We start from the raw sequence: 26,421 nt of genomic DNA, 5'->3' as shown, positions 1-26,421 counted from the left end.
GCTCTGGGGCACAGGGCGGCCCCAGCTGCTGGGACCTGGGCTGGGGCGGTCAGAAGGGCCGGCGGCCCAGGGGGGTGGGGCCTAAGTCTCTTTTTCAATAATGTGAAAATGAATGTCTTTCTTCCACTCTGGCGTTTGAAGAATATTTTTGCTGGGTAACTAGACTTCTGAATTTAGACATCTTCCCTTTCAGTGGTTCAAATGCGTCCCTCATGTATAAATGGCCCAGTGTGTAAGTGTGCATCACGTCACGTGTGTCAGTTAACACGTGTGTAAGTGTGCGTTCCCTGTCACGTGTCACAGTTACGTGTAATTCTGCATCATGTCACGTGTCACAGTTACGCGTGATTGTGCATCCCGTCACATGTGTCACAGTTACGTGCGTGTGTGTCCCATCACGTGTGTCACAGTTATGCATGTGTAAGTGTGCATCATGTCACGTGTCACAGTTACACATGTGTAAGTGTGCGTCCCATCACGTGTGTCACAGTTACGCGTGTGTAAGTGTGCATCTGGTCACATGTGTCAGTTAACACGTGTGTAAGTGTGCATCATGTCACATGTGTCACACTTACGCGTGTGTAAGCATGCGTTCCCTGTCACATGTCACAGTTACGCGTGATTGTGCATCCCGTCACATGTGTCACAGTTACACGCGTGTGTGTCCCATCACACGTGTCACAGTTATGCGTGTGTAAGTGTGCATCATGTCACATGTGTCACAGTTACGCGTGTGTAAGTGTGCGTTCCCTGCCACATGTCACAGTTATGCATGATTGTGCATCCCGTCACATGTGTCACAGTTACGCACGTGTGTGTCCCATCACGTGTGTCACAGTTATGCGTGTGTAAGTGTGCATCATGTCATGTGTGTCAGTTAACACGTGTGTAAGTGTGCATCATGTCACATGTGTCACAGTTACGCGTGTGTAAGTGTGCGTCCGGTCACGTGTGTCCTGCTTCCAGGGCAGGGACATGTCCTGGCCCCTGGGCGGTGTAACGTCTCGTCCACCTGGTTTTCTGGGGGGAGCCTGGCCGTGTGCTGCTCTTTGTTCCTCTTCCTGGAGCTGACTGAGGGCCTTGAGCCTCGGACTTGATGCTGGTCGTTGGTTCTGGGGGTGTGTGGGGTTGGTGCTGGTCCTGGGGGTGTGTGGGGTTGGTGCTGGTCGCTGGTCCTGGGGGTTTGTGGGGTTTCCCTTCCTCTGCCCCTCCCTCTCAGGTCCTGTCTCACCTCTGCTACCCACTGCCGTGCCCAGGCGCCAGGGTTCTCTCTGTCCTGCTGATCCCGGTCCTTCCTGCGGTCTGCCACAGACTCACTGGCCCTTGTTCCCCATCAGTCTGCCGGCGGCCTGTCCAGGGAGCTCTAGGCTTCAGACGCCCTGCTCCGCCCCCACAGAACTTCCGCTTGGGGGTCCCTGCTCCCACTCCATGGCTGTGCGCATCGTCCACCCGCCTGCTCCTCCGCCGGCCTCGCCTCCTTGTCCTAACGCTGCCCTTGCCTCTGTGTGTCTCCCTTTTGCGTGTCTGTTTAGAAGCTCGTGTTCAGATGCTGCTGAAGGACCTGCAGAAGCGCCCGGCCGGCGTGGACGGTCTGAGTGCCCTGGACGTAGATGAGGTGGTCCGCGCCCTTGCGATCGCGGTGCCGAGTGGGGGTGTGGCTGGGGCGCCGGGCGCGGCCGGGAGAGCTGGCAGACGCGGAGCGGAGGTGAACGGTGCAGGGGCCGCGCTGCACAGAGACCGCGTGCCAGGTGAGCTCACATGCGCGTGCATCTGGGCATGCGGCCGCAGGCTTGCCGCATGGTGCTGCCTGCTTGCTGCTGGGAGGTGGGTCTGCAGTGACGACTTTGGTCTGTGTGACTCTGCCTCTGGACGCTCTCCTAACGGGCTGAGCTTGCAGGGCAGGCGTGTTGGAGGGTGGGCTGCGCTCTGGTGAGGGAGGGGAGGTGCCTCCGTGCAGGGGCAGGGCGGATGGAAGCACTTTGTGTGGGGTTTGTGAGTTAAAGTTAGAGTCAGATACTCCAATGGTCAAGTAAAAGGGTCTGTGCGAGGCTCACACCCTCCTCCGAGGGGCTCCAGTGAGAACGCAGAGACCCTCACACCACAGCACACACACATCCTTCTCACACACTCACACAACCCATATCACATACACAAACTCACCCACACAGTCTCACACACTTACAGATACCCCCCACCATATACACAGTCACACAACCCACATCACCCACACGCACAGACACACTCACCCACATACAGTCGCACACTCACAGAAACTAACCCACCATACACACACGCATACAACCCACATCACACACTCATACACAGGTACACTCACACACATATAGACACACACAGAGACACACAAACTCACACAGTCTCACACACTCACACACACGCACACACACGCACACACAGGGACACTCCCTCACACCCCCAGCACACACACACGTACACAAACACCCGGCAGCTCACGCACATGCACACTCATGCCCACTCACACACACTCACAGACAGCGGCCCGGCCCTTGGGGGTGGAGGGCTGACCCGGGCAGGCTCGTCTCCCCGTCTGGTCTGTTCCCAGGGTCAGGCAGTGATCCTGACCCCTGGGCGGTGCCCTGCACACAGTGAGCCCCAGGAGGAGCTGGGGAGGGCGCAGGCCCCCCTCTCGTGGGGGGACGGGCTCAGCTGGTGCAGGAGAGGATGCCCGTCGCTGTCTGGAGGAGGTGGTCTCGGGCGACGGTCCCTGTGCTGGGCTGGGGGTCTCGAGGGCAGCCGCCCGGAGGAGCCACGCACCAGCTGCTGCTGTGTCTTTGGAGAAACGGCCACCGCAGAGAAGTAACGCGGCTGAAGGCGCCTCCAGCTGACGCGGCTGGGCCCGCACTCCGTCTCCCTCCTGTGACTGCTCTCTGCCCCACCCGGCTGCTCTCCCCACTCCGAGCGGACGTGAAGGAGCACCGTGACTCCCTGGCTCTTGTGTCCCGGCCCCTCAGCCGCCACCCCTGTGCCATGGCGCTTACGGAGGGCGCGCCGTCCCTGGTCTGTCGGGGGCGTCGGCGGTGGTCCTCACGCCGCAGCAGGACCCTGGCGTCCACCCCGGTGTGCAGTGACCTTGTGCTGTGTCTTCCACAGAGAGCAGACTGCGAGACAGCGACGAGGGACTCTACCGGGAGGTGAGGCCCGCCCGGGAGCTCGGGCCCCGTGCAGCGCGAGCTGCGTCGCCTGCGGTTCAGGAACATGGGGGAAATATGAGAACTCTTTTAGGAAAAAGATAGAAAAACCCTCATAATCTCAAAATTGAGAGAAATCATGAAGAGTACACACAAAATTGTATGTATTTTAATATATGCCGTTGTCTGTCTTCAGATGAGATGCTAATATATATCCATTGTAGGAGTGTGGAAAAGGGTCAATACAGGCAGCACGTTAATTCCCTTAGAACTTCCCACCCAGGGAGACGGGGGTGACGTCATGCGACAGCACCCCACGCCCGCCTTGTCGTCAAGGCCGCCCTGCGTGTGCCGGTCACCGGGGTCCCTTTAATGGACATTAGCAGCCTCTGGATCCTTCAGACCTGTGCTGTCCACATGGCAGCCACCAGGCACGTGGGGCTGCGTGGACTCGAATCCACTAAAATTAAGTAAATAGAAACTCAGTTCCCCAGCAGGGCAGCTCCTGGTAGACGGGGGGTTGGGGGTGGCTTCCATCGTGTCCAGGTTTCCACAGCAGCGCTGGTCAGGATGGTCTGGAAAAGGCTGGACGTGGATGACACCTATGCACCGTGGGGCCTCTCCTCCTGCTGAAGAGCCTTTGCTGGCCTGTCGTCGTCTTATGGACGCAGGAAATCTGTTCATAGCCAAGGGCAGTGCTGTGGCTCTAGACGCTCTGTTCTGTGGGTTGGAAAGAAGACCGTCTGGGTAGCGCTTCTCCACAGGTTGTGTTAGCGGATCCTAGCTCAGTGCCTGAGCATGAGTGGGGAAGAAAACACCCACGATTGTTCTAAATGTCCATCAGAAACACACCGTGGAGGGAGGTGTGGGGTCTGGGGACACGGTTCCTAATTCCAGTCACAGGGGACTAGGCCAGCGGAGCTCGGGGTCTCCAGACGAGATGCACACGGCCAGACCCTAATTCTGCCCCCTGTGGCCCTCAGGCCCACATACACGGCACCCCATCCCCTGAGCATCCAGGACAGACGGTCTTTCTGCCGCTCAGGGCATGTTCCCATGCTGGTTTCCTTTCCACCAGGTGAACCGTCTGGGTGTCCAACTGGGGGACCTCCTGCAGGGCCCTGGGTCTCCGTTCCTGCCTGCAGCCCCCCATCTCACAGAGCCCTTCAAGACGGAGAGCAAGAAGGGGGATGACGCCGAGGCCTCCCTGTCTTCGGAGGAGGAGCACGCGGGCGTGGAGAACGTGCGGAGCCAGACCTACTCCAAGGAGCTGCTGCAGAGGCCGCCGCAGGCGAGGCCCGGGCCGGGCAGGGCCCCGCAGGAGGCCCTGCGCCTCGGGGCCGGCGCACAGGTACCCCCCGGCCCAGGCCTGCGGCTGCAAGTCCAGCCCCCCGAGGAGGAGTATGGCTACATCCTGATGGAAAATGAGTGAGTGGGCGGTTCCATCTCTTGTGGGCGTGATCTGGCGCTGCAGGCCAGGGACATGCCCTCGCTTTTCCATGCTCACCTGGAGGCGGCCCCGCTCCTGCAGTGTGGGATGACGGTCAGCAGTCAGTCTGTCCCCTGGGTCCATGTTCTGGGCGGGGACCCCAAGCCTGAGGTCAGTCCTCCACTAACAGCCCAGACAAAGCCCTGCAGCTCCCTGGCCCTGCCCACCCCCCCACCCCGCCGTAGCTCAGGGCGTGGGGCGCCTGTGGGGCCGGAAGCCCAGCAGGGTGGATGGGCCCGGGGTGCCCAGGGCAGTGGGCAGGGTGGGGGCTGTGCCGAACGCTGGCTCCACACCCAGGAAGCTCCAGAAGCTTTACACCAACCGCATCCCAGGGTATGCGGCGCCCTTCAGGGGAAAGACGTGCCTCACGGCATTGATGTCCTGGCCTCGCCTTAGTTCTGACGGGAGCTTGACGCGGGGCAGGGTGCAGCATCGCGTGCACAGCGAGCAGCGGGGTCGGGCTGTCCCCAGCCCTGTCGCTGATGAGTCTGACGTGGACGCCGTGCTGTGCAACCGTGTGCTTTCTTCAAGGGACGGGGGCAGTGTGTCCAAGGGGAAGCGTGTCTGTCTGTCTGCGTGCACAGGCGTGTGTACAGGAGCGTGTTGAGGGGTGTGCAGGTGTGTGTACAGGTGTGCGTGCAGGTGTGCACACAGCCCCACCTCGCATTGGGTCAGGGGTCGAGCGTCCTTCCGGGCTGACCCCCATGGAAGGGGCTGTGTTGGAGCCGGGACCCTCTCTGCTGACCCCGCCGTGGCCTCTGCACTCTTGCCTCCATGCGTGTTTGCTCTCGCTGCACCGCATGCAGCAGACCCAGCCCGGGTCAGAGCCAAACGGAGCTGAAGGTGCCGTTCTCGCCTGGGTTGGGCGTCGTCCTCGGGCTGGCATCTCTCCAGGCCTTTTCTGAAGACCCGCCTTCCCATTCCGGCCTCGTCACCTCCAGACAGAGACTGCACTCTCTCTGCCTCCACTCTCTTTGCTCAGAACTGTTAGCTCCTGCTGCGTGTGTGAGAATCACGTGTGACACAGACACCCGGGGCCTGGACGGTGGTCCTGCCGAGGGCGCAGCTCCAGTTGTTGAGTCAGACCCTTCCGGCTGCCCGGTCAGACCTGTGCTGGGGGTTTCCGTTTCGTGGCAAACCCTGCTGCCGTGTGCATGTGTGTGCTCTGTGTGTGTCCCTGTGTCTGTATGTTGTATGCATGTTTCCATGTCTGTATGTTGTACGTGTTTACGCGTGTATGTGGACACATACGTTGTGTGTGCTGTGTGTGTCCCTGTGTGTGCCGTATGTATGTTTCCATGTCTATGTGTGTGCGTACATGTGTGTGTACACGGGTACATGTGTGTGGCCCCGTGTTTGTGTGTCGTGTGCGTGTTTCCGTGTCTGTATCTGTGTATGTGTGTGCGTACACGTGTGTGTACACGAGTACATGTGTGTGGCCCCGTGTTTGTGTGTCGTGTGCGTGTTTCCGTGTCTGTATCTGTGTATGTGTGTGCGTACACGTGTGTGTCCATGGGTACATGTGTGTGGCCCCGTGTTTGTGTGTCATGTGCGTGTTTCCGTGTCTGTATCTGTGTATGTGTGTGCGTACACGTGTGTGTACACGAGTACATGTGTGTGGCCCCGTGTTTGTGTGTCGTGTGCGTGTTTCCGTGTCTGTATCTGTGTATGTGTGTGCGTACATGTGTGTGTACACGAGTACATGTGTGTGGCCCCGTGTTTGTGTGTCATGTGCGTGTTTCCGTGTCTGTATCTGTGTACGTGTGTGAGTACACGTGTGTGTCCATGGGTACATGTGTGTGTCCCCGTGTTTGTGTGTCGTGTGCGTGTTTCCATGTCTGTATCTGTGTGTGTGTCTGTATCTGTGTGTGTGTGAGTACACATGTGTGTCCATGGGTACATGTGTGTGTCCCCGTGTTTGTGTGTCGTATGCGTGTTTCCGTGTCTGTATCTGTGTACGTGTGTGAGTACACGTGTGTGTCCACAGGTACATGTGTGTGTCCCCGTGTTTGTGTGTCGTGTGCGTGTTTCCGTGTCTGTATCTGTGTACGTGTGTGAGTACACGTGTGTGTCCATGGGTACGTGTGTGTGTCCCCGTGTTTGTGTGTCGTGTGCGTGTTTCCGTGTCTGTATCTGTGTACATGTGTGAGTACACGTGTGTGTCCATGGGTACATGTGTGTGTCCCTGTGTTTGTGTGTCGTGTGCATGTTTCCGTGTCTGTATCTGTGTGTGTGTGAGTACACGTGTGTGTCCATGGGTATATGTGTGTGTCCCCGTGTTTGTGTGTCATGTGTGTGTTTCCGTGTCTGTGTCTGTGTACGTGTGTGAGTACACGTGTCTGTGTACGTGGTTACCTGTGTGTGTGTGTACCTGGGTGCGTATGTGTAGTGTGTGTGTGTCCCTGTGTCTCCATGTGTCGTGCGTGTGCACGGCCGCTGGTGGAGCCACCGCCCGCTGCTCTGCGTGCTTTTCCTCCCGCCAGCATGTCCTGATGCTGGAGGACTGGTCCCAGCGTGGGTGCAGGGTTGCTGCTCTCTGGGGCATGAGTGTGAGTCGTGAAAGTGCTGGAGGGGCTCCCGACCTCGGGAAGACTCTGAGTCTCCATGAACCACGGAGGACGGGACGGTGGGCTTCAGGGTGGGACCCTCCAGGCCAAGCGTCCTCTGCATCACAGGACGTCCAGAGTGAGCGGCTGGCACCTGGACACAGGGGGACCCTCACATCGGGCTCGCCGCTTGCTCTCACTGACTTTTGTGTAAGAGGGAACTGCTGTCAGAGGGTCTGTTCTCTGCATCACGAGTCCATTTCCTTGGCTGCACCTCTGGGCCTGAGCACTTACCTGCTCTGAGCGGCCAAAGTAAAAGACCATTGTTTTATCGTGGCTTCTTCTGCCAGGTGGAAGGTCTTTGGTGCAGACGAGAGCTCTGTGTCCTTAACTCGGTCTGCCCCGAGTGGGATGCTCACAGACACACGGAGTCTCCCCTCTGTTGTCAGATTATTGGGGATTTGAGGTTCTCTGGGGCGGGATTTCACCAGGTCTCAGCTTAAGCCTTAATGGATCAGCTATTAACTGACAAGAATCCGACACCATTCTTTTTTTTTTTTTTTAATAGAAAAGGACTTTGTATGTTTGGTTGTTCACAAAAGGAGGAGCGTGGTGGGGAGCTTGCATTCTCTCTGAGGCTCACGAGGACCATGCCACTGACCTCACTGCCTGCCTTGCCCTCACTCGTACGTTTCCGGATGGGCGGGCAGGAGTCTGATCCTCCCCGTTTACGTTTTCACACTTGTCACAAACTGGGTGGATTCAAGACGTGTGAGGGGCAGGGTAGCCATCCCTGGTCCTCCCACGGTGATTTGAGAGTTATTTCAAGTCAGGCTGACGGCAGAAGACCACGGTGGACAGTGTGTGTAAGACAGAGAAGAGCCCGCATGCACGGCGGCTGAGCAGGTGCTGGGGCCCCCGATTCTGAACGGTGGCGACGCAGGTGCTGGAGCGCTGGCCAGCACGAGTCCTTCAGGGACCCCCGATCCTGCACAGGGGTCATCCCAGCTGTGGAGCCTGAGTTTGGGGAAGTGAACCCGTGGCCAGGAGCATGTGCAGAGGTCCTGCCCACCTCGAGTGGTTTGTGGATGAGGAAACCGAGGCATGGACCCTGCGAGCCCAGCAGCCTTCCTGTGGCTGCACTCCAGGGGCCCGGGAGGCGTCCCCACAGCCTGGGCTCAAGGACTCGGGAGCCCCGGTAACAGGACAGAGTCGCGGGTCCCTGTCCGACTGGCTAGATGGGGGAGCAGGTTTGTGTTCCTCTTCCTCGTGCAGAGTTGAAACGCACACGAACAGGATGCTGACCCAGGCCCAGAGGCCTGGCCAGTCACCCACCCACTCCCCACTCTCCTGCTGCTCTGACACAAACCCCAGCTATGGTGTCTCAGAGGCGTGTGGTGAAGTACCTCTAAAATAGCAGGATTCTTTCTTTCCAGCATACCGTGATGCCACGTCACACCTGGAAAGGAGCCCAGATCCCTTACTATCATCACACATGGAGCCCGTTCCCATGTCTGTGTCCAGAACTTGTGTGTCTGCTGGGTGACCTGGGAGGCAGAGGAGGTGCCCCTTGTCGGTGGCTCTTTGCTCTGCGGTGGCCCAGGAGCCATGGGCTCATGTTCAGAGGGTTCTAGAGCTGGGCTGGGCCTTGCAGGCTGCTGTCGGCTGGAATTCTAGAAAGAACTGAAGGATATTTCACGTTGTCTGGGCTCTAACCATGGTGGTCGGGAAAGTGAGAAAACGCCATTAAAGTGCAGTTATGACAGTGTTCCTTGGGCCCCAAACTTTCCAGGTCAGCGTGGCCACATCTGGCTGCCAGAAGGTGCCAGGAGGAACAGTGGTGTCAGGGGCTCTTGTGGTCTCTGACCGTGAGCCCCCTGCCCCCATTGGATCCTTCTGCTGCAGCAAAGGTCTGTCACTGGGGTGGGGTGGGCAGGGGACGGAAGCCCGGCCCGGCCCGCCAACCGGGCCTGAGCCTGGCCTCACCCTCTCTCTGTGCGTGGTCCCCACGCTGACTCCTGCCGGCGGCTCTGCAGCTCAGACTGGCAGCGTGAGATGGAGCAGGCTCTTAGAGGGTTCTGGCGAAGTGGAAACCCTGTTCTCCTCTCGCTGAGCTGACATGGTGGCAGGAGGGAGGTCGCCGTAGACACGTACGCCTGTGTGTGTCCCCAGCACGCCGCGCTGGCTCCTGTGTCTGTCCACCCGCACCTGTCGTCTGCTTATCTGGATCACCTGTACCTGTGTGTCTACAGCACGGGTCTGTCTGTGCTGACACGTCCGCGTCTACATCTGCACCCCCACTCATACCTGTTCCTGCGTCTACACCCGCACCTGTATGTCTGCACGCACACCTGTATGTCCACACGCACATATGTTTACACGCACACCTGTATGTTTATATGCATCTTTATGTCTCCACACACACCTGTGTGTCTGCACGCACACCTGTATGTCCACACGCACATCTGTATCATCTCTATCTGTATATACACCTGCACCTCAGTCTGTCTGTGTACATGCACACCTGTATGTCTGCACGCACATCTGTCTGCATGCACATTTGTATGTCTACACACACGTTATGTCTACACACATACCTGTGTGTCTGCATGCACATCTGCATCGTCTCTGTCTACCTGCACCCACACCTGCGTGTATCCACACCTACCCGTGTCACCGACATCCATATCCACACCTGTATCCACCCAGCCATCGGCTTTGCTGTTGGATTTCCATAATCATCGGGAAAGTTTAGCTTTTCATCTTCAGTGGTGCCCTGAGCATCCACGGTAATCCCCACAGGCCCTCACCCTCTCACCCCTGCAATTGATTTTTTGCAAAGTGTGGTCTGTGTTATAAATGGGCTGAGACTAAATCTGCAAAGTTAAGAAGTTTAAATTCCACTTCTACATACAAAAGAGTAGGAAAGAGGGAGAAAATATGAAAAGATGAGATTTTCTTTGCTGTCAAAATAGTAGTAAGTCTGCAAACGAATAATGAAGCCAGAGGGAAAAGGGAAAACGGAAAACACTCTGTCCTGAGATGGCAAGTGTCCATTGGAAGTGCTGGCCCGTGATCACATCAGGGTCGGTTTCAAGCTTCCGATGCTGGACGATCCCCCTTGGGGTCGGGAGGCACAGGCGGGTGCAGAGGTGTACAAAGGCCCCGCGTGACCCTCTCTGGGCAGGAGGAGGCTGGGGAGGGCGGTGCTCCCCGACACGCACTCCGCAGTCTGGGACACATGGTGTATCTGGATCGCATCGTGTCGTGGAAGCAGGTGAGAGTGACCCTCTCAAGAAGAAAAAGGTCAATTTCCTTTAGCGGTACAAACTCCTAACAAAGCAGGTGTAGAGGGAACATCCTCAGCACAGTAAGGGCTGCAGCCACAAACCCCGGTAGCACCACACTCAACGGGGAAAGGCTGAAAGCTTTCTAAGATTGCACTACTGCTGACTGGCTCTGCGGTTACCATGAGGCTTACATAGAGCGTCTTACATTCACAGGTCTGTGTAGGTTGATAGCAACTTAACTCTGAATGCATACAAAAGCTTTACATTTTTACATTACTCCCTTTTATGTTTTTGATTTCCATGCACTTTTTATAAAGATGACTCTAAGACATTTTGTACTTAGATTTGTATTAAGCATTTGGCAGATTTTTTCCCCTGGAGAGTAAAATTGTTATGGAGACTATATTTGTGGAGAATATGTTTATTCAAATGTCCTATGGAGAAGATATTTACTAAAATTTTGAATATATTTATGTTGAGAAGCACAGTCTCATCTTGATGTTAAAAAATGATGTTGGAAAATAGCAGTTTTTTTCTTACAATTTTTTTTTTTTTTTTACCTCTGAAGAGTTGATGGTTGTTAGCAGTCTTTTAGGAGAAGGCAATGGCAGCCCAATCCAGTACTCTTGCCTGGGAAATCCCATGGATGGAGGAGCTTGGTAGGCTACAGTCCGTGGGGTCTCAAAGAGTCGGTCATGACTGAGTGACTTCACTTTCACTTTTCACTTTCATGCACTGGAGAAGGAAATGGCAACCCACTCCATATTCTTGCCTGGAGAATCCCAGGAATGGGAGCCTGGTGGGCTGCCGTCTATGGGGTTGCACAGAGTCGGACACGACTGAAGTGACTTAGCAGCAGCAGCAGTCTTTTAAGGCTAATTTACTGAGTCGTTCAGGACTGTTAGAGACTCAGGTGAGTCTGCCTGTGTTCGGCCCTCATGGGAGTTCAGTTTGGCCCACAGGTTATCATGGGCTCACTCACCCCTGCTCTGAGAAGTGGGTCTTTGTTAGACTTCTGCAGGGAAGGAAGGTGGTGCACCCTGGAGCTGGAATTCTGAATTATCACCGTGCCCTCCACCTACATCCCTGTCCTTGTCAGAAGCATCACTCGTCTGCACTAGAGAGAATTCTTGTGGGTTAACGAAAATGCTAGCTACCTTGGAAGATGATTTTAAAAGATAAACATCATAATTTTTATAGACCAATCGGTGAATCCCATGAAAGTCTCATTTTATTGACTGATTTCAAGTATCTCAGCAAAAACGTTGGTATCGAGGCCGACTTGTTTTCGTGTTTTGTGATCCATCACTCAGTTAGTTTCCGACCTTTGGAGAATTTTTTAATAAACCGTGACATGTTCACAGTTGGGAAGTGAAGCAGCCGAAGCCCCGCCAGCCCTGGGATGCAGCACCCCCCGAGGTGGACGTCTGTGGGCGGGAGGGACAGACCGCTTGGAGGTGGATCTCATCTGTCTCAGAAGAGGCGGTGACTCTAGGAAAAGAAGACCTGAGGGACTGCGGGAGCGGACGCGGTTCCGTCTGCTTGGGGTGGGGGAGCCTTGGGGTGGGGGGCGTGGTCTGGTGAGGGCGTGGTCAGTGGAGGGCGTGGTCAGGGTGAGGGTGTGGTCAGAGGGCGTGGTCTGGTGAGAGCATGGTCAGAGTGAGGGCGTGGCCGGGTGAGGGCGTGGTCAGAGGGCGTGGCCTGGTGAGGGCGTGGCCTGGTGAGGGCGTGCGGGCAAGATGCGTGTCTGCCCCACAGTCCCGAAGCTGACACACCAGGGTGCACTTGACCCTTTCAGTTTGTGTCTTTCTTTGAGGATTTACTGGTAGTGTGATCTTCGGCACTGAATTTAATTTCTGGAGTCTCAGTTTCCACCTCTTTCAAGGGAGGTTAATACAGGCCCTTCCTTCCAGGTTTGTTGTGAGCAATGAATGAGATAATTTCCATAGAATCCCTTGTAGTTGAGGGCGGAGAGTTGCTTTTAAGTTCTCACTGGTCTTAATGTTTCTGAAAAGACCCTGATGCTGGGAAAGACTGAAGGCAGGAGGAGAAGGGGATGGCAGAGGATGAGATGGTGGGATGGCAGAGGATGAGATGGTTGGATGGCATCACTGACTCGATGGGCATGAGTTTGAGTAAACTCTGGGAGTTGGTGATGGACAGGGAGGCCTGGCGTGCTGCAGTCCATGGGGTCACAGAGTCGGACACTACCGAGCGACTGAACTGAATGTTTCTGATCCTCAGGTCATGGTCCCTAGTCTTTGTTTTGAGAATGGCCTCAACACTCCCCTGACAGACTTGGATTTCCTCATTTTGACCCAGTAGTGATCTAGGCTGTGCAGGGGTGGGGCGGCTGCCATGAGAATGGGGTGTGGCAGCCTCTCGCATGCTTCCTGTACGGGATTACGGGGCCCTTTCCCCGTTTTGCTGATGTACAGGCTCCCCAGCACACGCCTCGCTTAACGAGCAGGCTGTCTCAGGAAGGAAGAGGGGCCTTAGAAGGGAGGCCCCACCAGCTCTTGACGGTGACCCTTCCTGCCCTGACGGCGTGGCAGGCGGAGCACCCGCCGCCACTCCCGCTCCGACCTCTGACCTCCGGCTGCTAGAAGCACGCCGTCTCTGTTCCAGGCGGCAGGCGTCCAGGAGACCCCGCGGCAGGTGTCACAGTCGGGCCCTGGAAATTACAAGTGTCCGTCCAGTGATTTTTGAGATTGACTACAACTACTTTCTAAGGAAGTTCAGACCATGAAGTGACAGATGATGGCCACGTAGTTTAAAAACAAAAGAGAAATAATTGCGCGCTGGGTTTGAGTACAGTCGACAGCCTCTCATTTGTCTGACTTGAACAAGAATGGGGCCACCGTTGTCACGAGCCATTTGCCCTGCTTGCCCTGACAGTGCAGCAGGAGGGGCTGAGGTGTCCCCCTGCAGCTCCTGGGAGGTGTCTGTGTCTACAGGTGTGTGTGTGCACAGCTGGGGAGTGGCCATGTCCGCAGGGGTATGTGTGCACACCTCGGGAGTGACTTCAGGGGTGTGTCTGTGTGTGCACACTGGGGGATGTCCTTGTCTACAGGGGTGTGTGTGTGCACACCTTGGGAGTGACTGCAGGGGTGTGTCTGTGTGTGCACACCTGGGGGATGTCCTTGTCTACAGGGGTGTGTGTGTGCACACCTCGGGAGTGACTGCAGGGGTGTGTCTGTGTGTGCACACCTGGGGAGTGTCCTTGTCTACAGGAGTGTGTGTGCATACCTTGGGAGTGTCTGCAGGGTCGTGTCTGTTTTTGCATACCTGGGGAATGTCCTTGTCTACAGGGGGGTGTGTGTGCACACCTTGGGACACACACCCGGGGAGTGTCTGTGTCCTCACGCATGTGTGTGCACACCCGGGGAGTGTCTGTGTCCACAGGGGCGTGTGTGCACACCCGGGGAATGTCTGTGTCCGTAGGGGCGTGTGTGCACACCCAGGGGGTGTCTGTGTCTGCAGGGGTGTGTGTGCACACCCGGGGAGTGTCTGTGTCCGCAGGGGTGTGTGTGCACACCCAGGGAGTGTCTGTGTCCGCAGGGGTGTGTGTGCACACCCAGGGAGTGTCTGTGTCCGCAGGGGCGTGTGTACACACCCAGGGAGTGTCTGTGTCCTCGGGTGTGTGTGCACACCCAGGGAGTGTCTGTGTCCGCAGGGGTGTATGTGCACACCTGGGGAGTGTCTGTGTCCGCAGGGGTGTGTGTGCACACCCGGGGAGTGTCTGTGTCCGCAGGGGTGTGTGTGCACACCCGGGGAGTGTCTGTGTCCGTAGGGGCGTGTGTGCACACCCAGGGAGTGTCTGTGTCCGCAGGGATCCGTGTGCACACCTGGTGCATCCGTGGCTGTCCTCAGTTGCCGCCTTCTGGGCTCAGCCCCACCACAGAGCCAGGGCTGCAGCTGTGGTTCTGTTCAGGGCAGCCGGTGGGAGGACTGTAGGGTAGCCACACATGCAGATGCACCACTTTTAAAACATTCTTATTTAAAACCTGGTGACATAAAAGCCTGTGGAGAGTGTGTCTGGGAGGTTTGGGGGTGTCATCCATCCTTGTTGCGTGGGTTCCCAGCCCTGAGGGTTACTCACTGTCTCAGGAAGCAGGATGGTGGGGGTGGGGGGGCAGTCCCCCATCGCAGAGGGACCAACCTGCTGCTCCCTGGGCCCATCTCACTCCGCAACACACCCATTCGCACTGTGTTGCTCCTCTTACTGGTTTAAAGTGCGGTGATTCATCCCGGCTGGAGAGACACTTGCTCCCAGCTGCCCCCTGCCCCACCCCAGGCCGAATAATGGAAATACAGGCAGGGCGGCTCTTGGATCAGCACGGGGTTGGGGCGCGGAGTCCCAGGGGGTGCGGGGTCGGGTTCCTCAGAGTGAGGGGGCGGGAGGGGGCGGGGCCCCATTCCTCGCAGTGAGGGGCTGGGGTTCGGGGTCCCCGTTCCTCGCAGTGAGGGGGTGTGGGGGTCATGGAGCCCTGTTCCTCGAAGTGAGAAGCCCACCGGGTAACCCTGCCGTCTCCCCACAGCTCCCTGAGCCTGGACGAGGGCACGCAGGCGCTGGAGGGCGTGGCGCGGCTCCTGGAGGTGCCAGCGGGCGTCTTCACGGACGTTGAGTGAGTGCGGGTGGGGCTCGGGTGGCTCCTCCTTCTGAGTGTCCCTCCAGCAGGTTACCAGTGGGGTGTGTTCACTGTGCCACAGAGGCTGGTGCTGGAGGAAGAGAGGGGAGCATCTGGGGGGTCCGGTTAGCTCTGTAAGCGCAGCAGAAACCCGAGTGTCAGCAGGAGGGCGATCCCGAGAGGGCCCCGCTGACCCGGAACCCCCGGGGGCTCTGGATGGTGGGGCGGGCCCACCGCAGGTGTGCCAGGGCCTGGGGAACCACTGGGGCTCTGGATGGTAGGGGCGGCCCCACGGCAGGTGAGCCAGGGCCTGGGGCTGGCACCTGCAGTGTGCAGGCCCCAAGGAGTGGGCCCTGAAGTCCCCGAGTGCCCCAGCCCGCCTCGCCCTCAGTGGGCTGGGTTTTAGAACGAGCTGGTGACATGGAGGCCAGGGCTGGCACGTGACAGGTGCGTGGGTCTGGGGCCCAGCCCTGTTTTCTGATGGAACCGAGGCTGGGAAGAGCGTGAGGGGCCGTCGGAAGTGCACTGGGGCCCGGGGCTCCGGTGGGAGGGGCGGGGTCTGGGGGATCCAGGGGGAGGGGGGGCCCTGAGGGCTCCGGTGGGAGGGGCGGGGTCTGGGGGATCCAGGGGGCGGGGTGGGGCCCGGGGGCTCCGGTGGGAGGGGAGGGGTCTGGGGGATCCAGGGGGAGGGGGGCCCTGGGGCTCTGGTGGGAGGGGAGAGGCAGGGCCACAAGGGCTCGAGGGGAAGGGGCGGGGTCTGGGGTCTCCAGTGGGAGGGGAGAGGCGGGCCCCAGCGCTTCAGGAGGTGCAGTTTTGACCTGGTGCCTCCTCTCCGGCCCCTCACCTTGCTCTGCTCCTCACTTCTTGGCTCAGTCCCTCCCAGACACACCACCTCCAAGTCTGGGGGTATTGGGAGTTTTCCCGCCTTCAGAGGTGGGCTGGTTATCAGCTCAGTTCTTTTGTAAATACCACTTGCTGGGGTCTCTTTCTTGCTTGGTGAACGCAGGCCTCCTGCGTCCCCTGGGGGCCACAACGACGCCACTGCCCTCTTTCAGCCTCTGTCAGTCTTGGCCACAGCTCAAGGTCCTACCCCGAGGCCTCACCCTGCCCTGGAGCCCCGAGCCAGCCCGCACATCTGTGCCTCAGGAGCCCGGGTCCTGCCCAGTTGATGCGGGACCGGCACCTCTGGGTCTTTAATGCTGCACGCATGTGGGGTGCATGTGGCATCCCAACGAGTCCTGTATGTCGCCCCCAGGACACAGCACGTGTGGGTCCACAGCACCTGCAGGGGTGACCGGGCAGGGCCCTGGAGGGGACGACCGCACGGCCGCAGGGGTCTCTGCGTCGCGTTGCTGGCGCGGCAGATCGTGGCTCCTGGAGAGGCGTGGAGGGCGCCGCTTGGAGTGCTCTTTCAGGGCTGTGTTTCTGTGGAAGGACTAGTTATGCTTAATATGTTTTGTTAATGGCTCTGTAGCTGTCAAGTAAATTCCATTATATCTTACTACATCATTAGAGGCCATTAAGACGCCAACGGCATGCCGCTGTAATTACGCCGGCAGATGCCCGGCCACCGCTCTTATGGTTTTATAATCGAGGCCCGGCTGTCGGTGGTGCCGATGGATGCGCTGCTCTGGGCTCTCGCCGGGCGGGCGGTCAGGAGGCCGTCTGCTTACTGGATCCCCAGCCCGGGCCTTCAGCTGAGCCCGAGGCCAGCCCGGGCAGCCGGCGCTGCCTCAGCCTGACCGCTCCCCGAGTTTGCAGCAGGCCAGCAGGATGCAGTCTACTGTCTGTGTGGTGTCCTGCGTGGTAGGAGGGCAGTTCCTGAAGACAGAGCGGGAATTCACCACCGGACTCGTCGGGAGGTCTCCTGTGTGCAGGCCCAAGGCTCCCTCCTGCAGGGGCCCGGCCCCCACCCCGCCCCTCCCTCCACGTGAGGACCCCTGGGGGAGGGAGGGTCCCCGAAGTCGAGTTTCAGTTTCCCGCTGCGGGGTCTGTGCTTATTTGCCCCGTATTGTCTCCCTGGCGACTTGAACCACCTCCCGTTTTACAGCCTAGCCTCCGGAGGCCTCGGAGCTTAAAAGGCTCAGCGGGGTGACAGGTGGTGACCTGGGACACAGACATGCAGATATTTCTGTGCAGAGACTCCATGTGCCCACCCAGAAGAGCAGGTGCGGGGAGAGAGCCCTGAACTCATGCCGAGGCCAGCCGGGAGGTCGGATCTGCCTGGCACGGCTGGTCATCTTTCCTTCCTTTGCTGACGCCAGGGCAGAGCTCGGCCACATGGGGCTGGGCGGTCAGAGACGCGGAACCTCCCTTCACGGCATGCTGGGCTTTCCACGCTGGGCGGTCCCAGGGTCACTGTGTGCATGTCCTAAGGCCAAGTGTGCAGCATCCCAGGGTCACGTGTGTGCACGTCCCAGGGGCTTGCACATGGTGTCCTGGAAGGAAGGAAGGAAGGAGGGTGGGCCGTGGTGCTGCAGGTGAGGACAGGTGAATGAACCGCATGCTCTGTCTTTCGGGAACTAGGAGCGCCCACTGGATCTTCAGAGAGCACTCTCAGCACCCAAGGGAAGCTTAGGTTTGGGGGCCTACTTACCTGGGACTCTCCAGATGTAGGTTAGAGTAGAAATGTCACCTCACTGGTCACCAGAAGAGCAGCTATCCTGCGGGCCCTCCTGGTGGCAAGGGCCACTGGTGCGGTTCCCGCTCCTGGCACACCAGACCCTGGGGCATGTCCAGGGGGTGACGGGCCAGGAGACGCGGAGCTTGGGGAGTCCTGATGGAAACAGCCTCCTGCCCCCCCAGACAGATCAGTTGTTTAAAAACGGACTCACTTTTCAAAGTCGTGTTCAACAAAGTATTTAAAATGCTTTGAACAGTCTTGATAACTCCTGGCAAGCAGTCCCCTGCCAGTTATTTTTATACTGAGTAGTTCTTAAAGATTTCAATAAGTTTTCAAGAGAATTTTAAAAATACTTGTCTCTTTCTTGTCTGTTCTTGGCTTCTGTGGCTCCCTGGGGAACTGACTACTAAAACCTGTTTCCATAACAATTTTCTTTTTCCACACAGGAGTGTCTGCTGGTTACTGTTGGTTTATTGGGGTTGATTTGAATTTTTTTTAAGAGCCCTGCCACATGTATTTCTAGAGTAGCAGAGCCTGTGGGCAGAGCCCCTAGGACCCAGGGTGGCCCTGGGATGTGTGGGGTGCCTGAGCAGTCCTGACGCCTCCTCAACGGTCTCTTCCAGGGTCGAGGGGCCAGCAGTGACCTTCAGGGTACGCGCCAACGCCCAGAATGTGACTGCAGCGGCGGCGGCGAAGGCGGCAGGTAAGGCTTCTGCGAGCGCTGTGCTGGGCACAGGATGCCCAGGTGTAGCACAGAGTGACTGTTTCAGCCAGCCTCAGCCAGTCCTGTGCGTCGCTAAGCATATAAACTACTTTAACGGAATTGACACTTCCTCCCAGGGTGCAATGCAGCGCGGGTCCTGGGTGACTGAGGGACAGTTCCTGGCAGTTGAGGTGTCGTCATATTGTGTCTGTTAACTTAAAGTTTCTTTATCCACTGACAGTAAACAGGCATAAAAACAGTGGTTATGCCCCCTTTAGAGGAACAAACCCCAGGCCGTCTTGATCTCGGTTGCTGCTGGCTTGTACTTGCAGGGATTCTGGGGCCCTTGGTGGCACTTGTTTGTTCAGAGTGATGATTGGGGGCCTCCCAGGTGGCGTTGGTGGCACACATCCCACCTGCCAATGCAGGAGACACAAGAGATGTGGGTTCCATCCCTGGGTGAGGATGCTCCCTGGAGGAGGAAATGGCAGCCCGCACCAGTATTCTTGCTGGAGAATCCCACAGACAGAGGAGCCTTGCAGGCTACAGCCCATGGAGCTGCAAAGAGTCGGACAAGACTGAAGCAACTTAGCACAATGATTCTGGGGACAAGAATTGTCGGTTAAATAATTCCTTGCACAGTTGTACCAGTTCCCATAAATCTGACAGATCTGCCTGTGGAGACTGAGCCTGCTCCCAGGCTTCATTCCACTGCGGGGGTGGAGCTCAGGGTGGACCGACCCGGCCGGGCAGTCTCCCCGTCCAGCAGAGCGGCCAAGCGGTCCCTGGGGAGCGGGCAGCAGACTCTGGTCTGAAGTCTCTGCGCCCAAGTGGCCACGGACCCCCTCGCTGCATAGACTGGCTTCATGCCCCTCCTTCCTCAGTACAAGAGGTTACTGAATATGCGTGAGACTGAAACAAGCATCAGTGTTTTACCCAGATATGCGCTAATCGTTCCGTGAGTGGCAATTCACCCCAGTACTGGGAAATGATACTTTCAGAACTGGATTTGTTGGAACCTAACGACAATATGAATGGAACAAAATGGAATGAAATCTTTTTATCTTTTTAGATTTGTGACCATGTACTTGTGACAATGGCCTTTCATTATTTTGTCACTCTCTGGGGGAAGTGAGGTTGACTGTTTGAAACCTGGCGTCTTGGTTTTGTCTCATGTGTCCGTGTCAGTCGTGGAGAGGGAACGGCACCTGCGGCTTGAGCGTTGTCATGGCCTCTAAACTCAGATGTCTACATCACACCAGCGTGCCCGTGAGCCAGCGTGGGGCGCCGGCTGCCATGTGTCCTGCAGGCCCTGCAGGCTGGGCAATGACACCCGTAGTTTTAAAAACGTGGTTCCTTTTTATATTTTAAGTACTTTCATGATGTTCTGAACGTACTTGATGCTATAAGGGAAGGACTACAGAGAATTAGCCTGTGACCACAGGATCATAGTATTTGGTGCTGAAATACCAAACTGCACAGTCAGCTTGACCCCCTCCGACTTGCGGGCATGTCTATGGTCACCGGCAGACGAGGCCTCCCACCGGTACAGAGTCCACACGGGGGTGGACTTGATCCCGTGCTATCAGGGAGGTGAGAGCCCTGCTCGGGAGGTTCCTGATATAAGTGGATTGATCCCATGCTGTGAGGGAGGTTAGAGCCCCGCTCGGGAGGTTCCTGTGATGACATGTGGGGCTGCTCCCTCTTCATACTTATATGATGATGAAATTGCTTCTGTTTTGAAAGACTTGAAGGCGCTTCTGTAATGAGGCTCCTCTCTCATCCTCAGCCCCAGGCAGGTATTGGGGCTCCTTGTTCATGTCTTCACCACTGCTGGAGCCCCCGCGGAGCGGATGGGGGGACGGGGGCCACTGCTGGAGCCCCCACGGAGCAGATGGGAGGGGGACAGGGGACCTTCAGGGCTGGGGCTTCACTTTCCTCCTGGAATCCTGGTCAGGTGTTGGATGCCGTCAGGGCCGAGGGCTGTCCATGGGCCCCATGCTGACACAGGTGACCCTGTGGAGGGGGAGGTGGAGTCGGGGACGGCAGTGGGGACCAGCTCAGGGCTCCTGGAGGTCAGGCCTGTGCAGGTCCTGGGCGCTGCAGCCCTGCCGGGGCTGGGCACATGGACCCTGGCTGGCACGCCTCGGGCCCAGTCACATGTGGGTGCGGAACTGGGGCATGGGGAGGGGCTGGCGTAGCTTCAGGGTGTCCACGCCAAGGATGCTGAGCCTTGCTGTCTCTGAGGGCCCAGGCGTCTCCTGGAGATGCCTTCAGTCGAGGCCAGTCCCCCCCTTAGGGATCGTTCGTCGGTACCAATGTGGTTCGGTCGCGCCAGGCCCTGTGCGGGCCGGGGTGTGCTGCGGTCTGACCGAACAGAGACTCGGCCCTGGTGAGGGTGCAGCCCCGCGGGGGAGGCGAGGAGAGGGCAATGTGGAGCATAAAGCGACACCGTGTGGCTGGGGACGCAGCGTGCGCCGTGTGTGATCGGCGAGGTATCAGTTATGCGAGGGAGCCTCACACGTAACATCACATAATGTAGTGATGCTGTTCCGTGACTGCACAGCGTTGCCCGACGTGCTGTATATAACACGTGGAGAGCGTGGCACGGGGCGTGGCGTGGCGTGGCGAGCGGCAGCGTGCGGTGGTGAAGCGCGGGGCCCTGTGCTGTCGTGTGGCGCCCATCGCATCGTGTCAGGACACAGAGAGGGTTCTGAAAAGACACCAGGCCACAGTGGGCCTGGACAGATGCTGGCCAGCCGAGGCCGGGGCTGCCAGGCACCGGGGGGCTGGGGCTGCGCTTCTCGGGGAGACGGCGGGGAGGCCAGGTCAGGAGACTCGGGGAGACGGTGGGGAGGCCGGGTCAGGAGGCCGGGGAGACGGCGGGGAGGCCGGGTCAGGAGGCTCGGGGAGACGGCGGGGAGGCCGGGTCGGGCGGCCGGGGACTCGCCATGCTGGGCTTGGGCCCCCGGGGACGAGCAGCCGGGTGTCTGCGTGGGTGGCCAGGCCTGACTGGGAGCCGGCAGCGTGGCGCCCAGCCCATCCTGGAGCCATCTGTGGTGTCCAGGCGGGTTTTGTAGTCTCGCCTTCATTGGCCCCTCACCTTCCTTCTCTTTCTGGCTCTGTGCTGAGTGCCACGGGCCACAGAGAACCAGACAGAACCACCCTTGTCTTCACTGGGCCTGCAAAGAGACGTTTGGGCCCAGACATCCTGAAGAGGCAGGGAAGGCGTCCTGGAGGAGGCAGCCTGAGGAGAGAACACTGGGGCTTCACGGGCGACGGTGGGGTGGGACCTGCAGTGTTAACTGTGATACCCGAGACTTCGGACAGCTCCCGGCTTCCGCGTGAGGGACATCCGGTGGGTGGGGTGGCCTGGCGGGGAGACGGGAAACACTCTCGAGGCATCTGGGTGATGGGGCCTCGCGTCACGGGTGGGACATGGTGGCATCATGGATGAGCTCGGTGCCGAGGAGCTGGCTGCGGGCCCTGGAGACACGGTTGGCATATGCTGGCATGCGGGAAGTGCCCAGGCCGAGGGCCCCTTCTCCGGCTGGGCCTGCTGGAGGGGAGCTTGTCAGGGAGGCAGGAGGCGCCGTGCGGACGGGCGCGTGCAGTCTGGCCGTGTTCTCTGGGGCCTCGAGTCTCTGAGATGAGACATGCCCATGTGGCTGGAGAAAGGCGGCCCCTGTGGGTGAGCAGGTGCCCAGCGGGGTCTGCGTTGAGGCTCGCAGCCTAGCCCTGCCAGGCTCCACTGGCGCCGGGCAGGGGAGCCTGGGCCCATGTGGGAGTGGGGCTTCCTTCCTGACACGAGGTGATGCTCAGCTCTTTGATTCTCAAATCATTCCGATGCGGTAACTTCAGAAGCCCTGTGACGCCCAGCTAGTAACATCTAACAGAGTCTTCCCACGGGCGTGTCGGCGTCAGCAGTCCACCCGCTTTCTCCTGGTCTTACCCGCAGCGCTCAGCCCGCCTGGTCACCTGGCTGGCCGGGGCAGGGCCTGCGGATGTTGACCCCCTTTCTCCTGGCCTTACCCGCAGCGCTCAGCCCGCCTGGTCACCTGGCTGGCCGGGGCAGGGCCTGCGGATGTTGGGACGAGCGACAGGGAGAAGCGCCGCCTGCTGAAGGCCTGCGGGGAGGGGGCCGGGGCCCTGGCCTTGGGGGCCAGCCTGAGTCTGTGGCGCTCAGCAGGAGGCCCTGGGGAGCTGGTGGGGATGGTGGGCACAGGCGGGTCTCGCTGTCAGGCTGCTGCGGCCAAGGCTGCCTCCCGGGGCTGGCTCCCGCCACTCGCTCATTTCCTCCCACATAGCGGCCCTGATGCTCCGACAGCCATTCCTGAAAGTGAACTTCTAATTGACAAGGCACGCCGTACCCCAGGTTCACAGGTCACGCTGGTACCCCAAGTCCGCACAGTTCACAAGACACACTGCACCCCAAGTCCATGTATCTCACAGGGCATTCTGGTACCCCAGTCCATCTAACTCACAGGGGACGTTGACACCCCCAAATCCATCTAACTCACAGGGGACGTTGGAACCCCCGTCATCTGGCCCTGAGACACAACTCTGTGACAACTCAGCGTGTGCCTCGGGGCATGAGGGTGACACTGTGCGTGGCCGTGCTATGGGACCACACTCTCGGGGTGACGCTGAATGTGTGAGACGCAGATCAGTCAGCAAACGAGTCGCCCGTGGTCCGCAGGGTGAGGGCGGCCGCCCACGGAAGAGCCGGGAAGCAGGCCCACAGGGTCGGAGCCCTGGGGCTGATCCAGGTGCTTGTACGGCGGTTCCTTTCTCCTCTGAAGACGGTTTGCTCTTGGTCAACACCTCACATTATTACAATTGCACAGTCAGAAAAAGCCAACTCAAAATGAAAAGTCTTCAGCAAAAGCAGCGATAGGCTTCCCTCCCGCGGGATGAAGCAGCATAGGTAGTCTCTCAGCGTCGCAAGCAGCCCCACGTCCTCGGGGAGGCAGCTCGAGCTTGCCAGGGGAGACCCGGCGGTGGTGAGCCAGCGCAGCCGTCCCCGCCCGCGACAGCAGCCTCGTCCTGCGGGGCTCACCCGGCGCCATGACCCCCGGACCTGTGCCTGGGCGTGGGCAGCGGCGCCGTCTGCGAGCCTTCCCACGGGGCGCCAGCTCCTTCTCCTGGCTGCCGAGCCTGGAGCAGGGCGCGGGTGTGCGCCCTCTGTGACCTTAGGGCCCTCGGCAGGGGGGGCAGACCGCGGGGCTGACACGCACAGCCAGTTTTCCCCCGCCTCCTTGTTGCCTTCCCTTGAATGTCCCGGGGTGAAAGTGAGGGTCGGGCGGGGCCCAGTGCCCCTGCTGGGGTCGGGGGGGGCCTGCTCTTGGGCTCTGCCCAGCCAGGCACCCACTGTCCTGCCCACCATCCACTGGGAGGCCGCCAGCCCTCCCTGCCCCTGCCAGCTCTTCCCCCAGCCCCCCCGGAGCCACTCGACCATGTCTGCAGCCCATCCTCCCCAGGGCAGCCAGACAGGGGGTGGGCAGTGCGGAGCGGGCCCATGCAGAGACAGGGCCCCGGCCACAGGGGCCCGCAGAGCCGGGTGCCCGAAACGAGGCTGCCGGGCAGGCAGAGCTGGACAGGGCCTCCCTCCTCGGGTCGGTTACAAGCATCCCCCCGACCACCGACCACCGTGGGGCCGCTGAGCAGACGTAGGAGTGGACCTCAGGCCTCTGCCTGGACCGGCACCCGGACTCGGAGCACAGACGCAGGCAGCTGGTGAGGCCTGGGGGCTGGCAGGCTGGACGGAGGGGCAGAAACGCCGGGCGAACGGCGCACAGGCTCCCAGGTTTGTCAGCAGGCACATCCGGGGGGGTGTCAGTCCAGGGTGCTGCCTGCCATGGGGCCCCCATGGTCTCTGGCTGCTGGAGAGCTGTGCTGCCCAACAGGCCTCTCCCACCAGCCACGGGAGGTGTTCAGAAACGTCAGTCAGCTCAAGACTGCATCTCAGAGTGATTCCACATCTAAGACTAGACGCAGGGGGCGGTGCAGACGTGAGCCCCGCACAGCCCGACGGAGGGTCCACTCCCCCGAGCCGCCCCGGAGCGGGGCACCCACCGCCGTCGTCCTTCCTTGAGTGGTGGGTTTCCTCCTGGTTCTCAGGGTGCGGACTGGCCGCAGCAGCCCTGAGTGGAACAGGTGGCACTGTGGGGCAGGCGGGCCCCGTGGGGCAGGGGGCTCCCTGTGGGGCGGGAGGCCGTGTGGGGCAGGGGTCCCATGGGGCAGGGGCTCCTCCCCAGGTGCTCCCCATCCAAGGACCCCATCCAAGCCCCCTTCCAGCTGGCATCCTCCCCACAGGGCCGCATGCTCGCGCTGGGGGTTCCTCATATCCTCCGCTGGGCTCACACACCCTTTCCATGAAAAAAAGCTTCCTTACGGCGGCCTCCGGAATGCGCCTCTGCTCTGTATGAATGCTCTTCTTTGACCACATTAAACACGTTTAGCCCCTTTGGTGGCGGTTTAGTTGCTAAGTCGTGTTCAACTCTCGAAATCCCGTGGACTGTAGCCTGCCAGGCTCCTCTGTCCATGGGATTCTCTAGGCAAGAATCCTGGAGTGGGTTGCCTGCCCTCCCCCAGGGGCTGTTCCCGACCCAGGGATCAGGCCTGGGTCCCTGCACTGCGGGCGGGTTCTTGGCCACTGAGCCCCCGGGGAGGCCCTGCTCCAGTCTGTAATGCAGCTCACCGGGCAGCATGTCTGCATCTGGGCGCGGTGCTTCTCTCTCCGGAAAGCCCACTGGGGCAGAAGATGCGTCTTTCTCTCTTCCTTTGGAATTCTCTCTTCTCCTCTGTCCCACTCGCTAGCGACCCTCCCCCAGAGCCACCCAGCGTCACAGGCCCCCTGCTGCCCTCTCCTGTGGGGACTCCCAGAGCTGCCGCAGTGCTGGCCCTGAGCCCACGGGCACCGCTCTGTCAGGTCCTGAGTGGGTAGGAACGGAGCAGGGTTAACAGCCACCCACAACGTCTGTCCCCGTCCAGGAATAGCCAGGACCCTGGACTTAGCGGGAGGACTGGGCCGCCAGCTGGCCGTGCCTCTGTGGCAGGTCCCCAACAGAGATCAGAGACCCCGGGGGTGAGGACACCCGCTCCCAGTGGGCAGGACCAGCTGTCCCCCAGGTCTGGTGGTGAAGGAATGGCTGAACCATTTCATCAGTTTAAGAATCTCCCCCAAATCACTCGCAGACCCCTTAGTCACTGATTTTGGAGGAATCTAGCGAGGGCTGTCCGTTCTTCCTTAACTTTCAAAGCCCAATTTCCAGACTCCGTTTTTGCTCCCTTCTGAAGAGAAAGTCGGAAACCAGGGGACAAGCGACCAGGAGGTCAGAGATCACTTACGTTAGAAGATGCTGCCCGTGATAAGCATTAGCACCTGCTCGGCAGGGAAACCTGCTCCTTGGCATCGTTCCCACGTTCATGCCGCTGTCTGCGAGAACGTCCTTCCTCTGAACCAGCCCCTCTATTTCTCTGCCCGGGACTCTCTGATCAGAGGTCGAGCGTCCACCCCCAACAGGCCCGTCCAAGGCAGCTTCTGATGCAGGTGGGGACCCTTCTGCCAGAGATGGAGAGAGGCTTGCACATGTCTTCATGCCTGCCCTTTGCACGAGTGATGCCCGCTCCAGGACCTTGCTCCCTCGCGCCAGGCACTCACAGCAGAAGCAAACTTCAGCCTTTGTGTTTGGAGCTGGCTGTGCCCGCGAGCTGTTTAGGGAGGCCTGGAAGCCGTGTCCAAGTTCAGTGTGTTTTGACATGTAAATTCACACGAGGCATATTTAATCAGTCACAGTGATACACTAATTGGATTCATCTGTGGACTGAACGAGACACACATTTGAAGAAAAATGAAGAGAACACATTGCCAGCTGAGACAGTTTGTAACCAGTGCTCTGCATCATCAAAGTGCGAGAGGGCCAAGGCGCCAGGTACATGTGGGGCCTCAGCCGCGTGTCCTGCCTCACGA

The 26,421-nt window shown here is 59.1% G+C and overlaps 1 protein-coding gene across 5 annotated transcripts in view; it reads left to right on the top strand.

Annotated features, from left to right (window-relative positions):
* Positions 1-26,421, top strand: part of PTPRN2 (protein tyrosine phosphatase receptor type N2) — a 598,037-nt gene that overhangs the window by 230,206 nt on the left and 341,410 nt on the right. For all 5 annotated transcript variants that reach the window (XM_010804706.4, XM_059886010.1, XM_059886012.1 and 2 more), the window contains 5 exons: positions 1,533-1,748; positions 3,130-3,170; positions 4,246-4,595; positions 15,034-15,120; positions 18,370-18,449. In XM_010804706.4, the coding sequence (XP_010803008.1) occupies positions 1,533-1,748; positions 3,130-3,170; positions 4,246-4,595; positions 15,034-15,120; positions 18,370-18,449 (774 nt within the window). The remainder of the gene's footprint in view (positions 1-1,532; positions 1,749-3,129; positions 3,171-4,245; positions 4,596-15,033; positions 15,121-18,369; positions 18,450-26,421) is intronic.

This window comes from Bos taurus, chromosome 4, assembly GCF_002263795.3.
Source record: "Bos taurus isolate L1 Dominette 01449 registration number 42190680 breed Hereford chromosome 4, ARS-UCD2.0, whole genome shotgun sequence".
NCBI classification, from domain to species: Eukaryota; Metazoa; Chordata; class Mammalia; order Artiodactyla; family Bovidae; genus Bos; species Bos taurus.
This window is presented reverse-complemented; position numbering and strand designations above follow the sequence as displayed.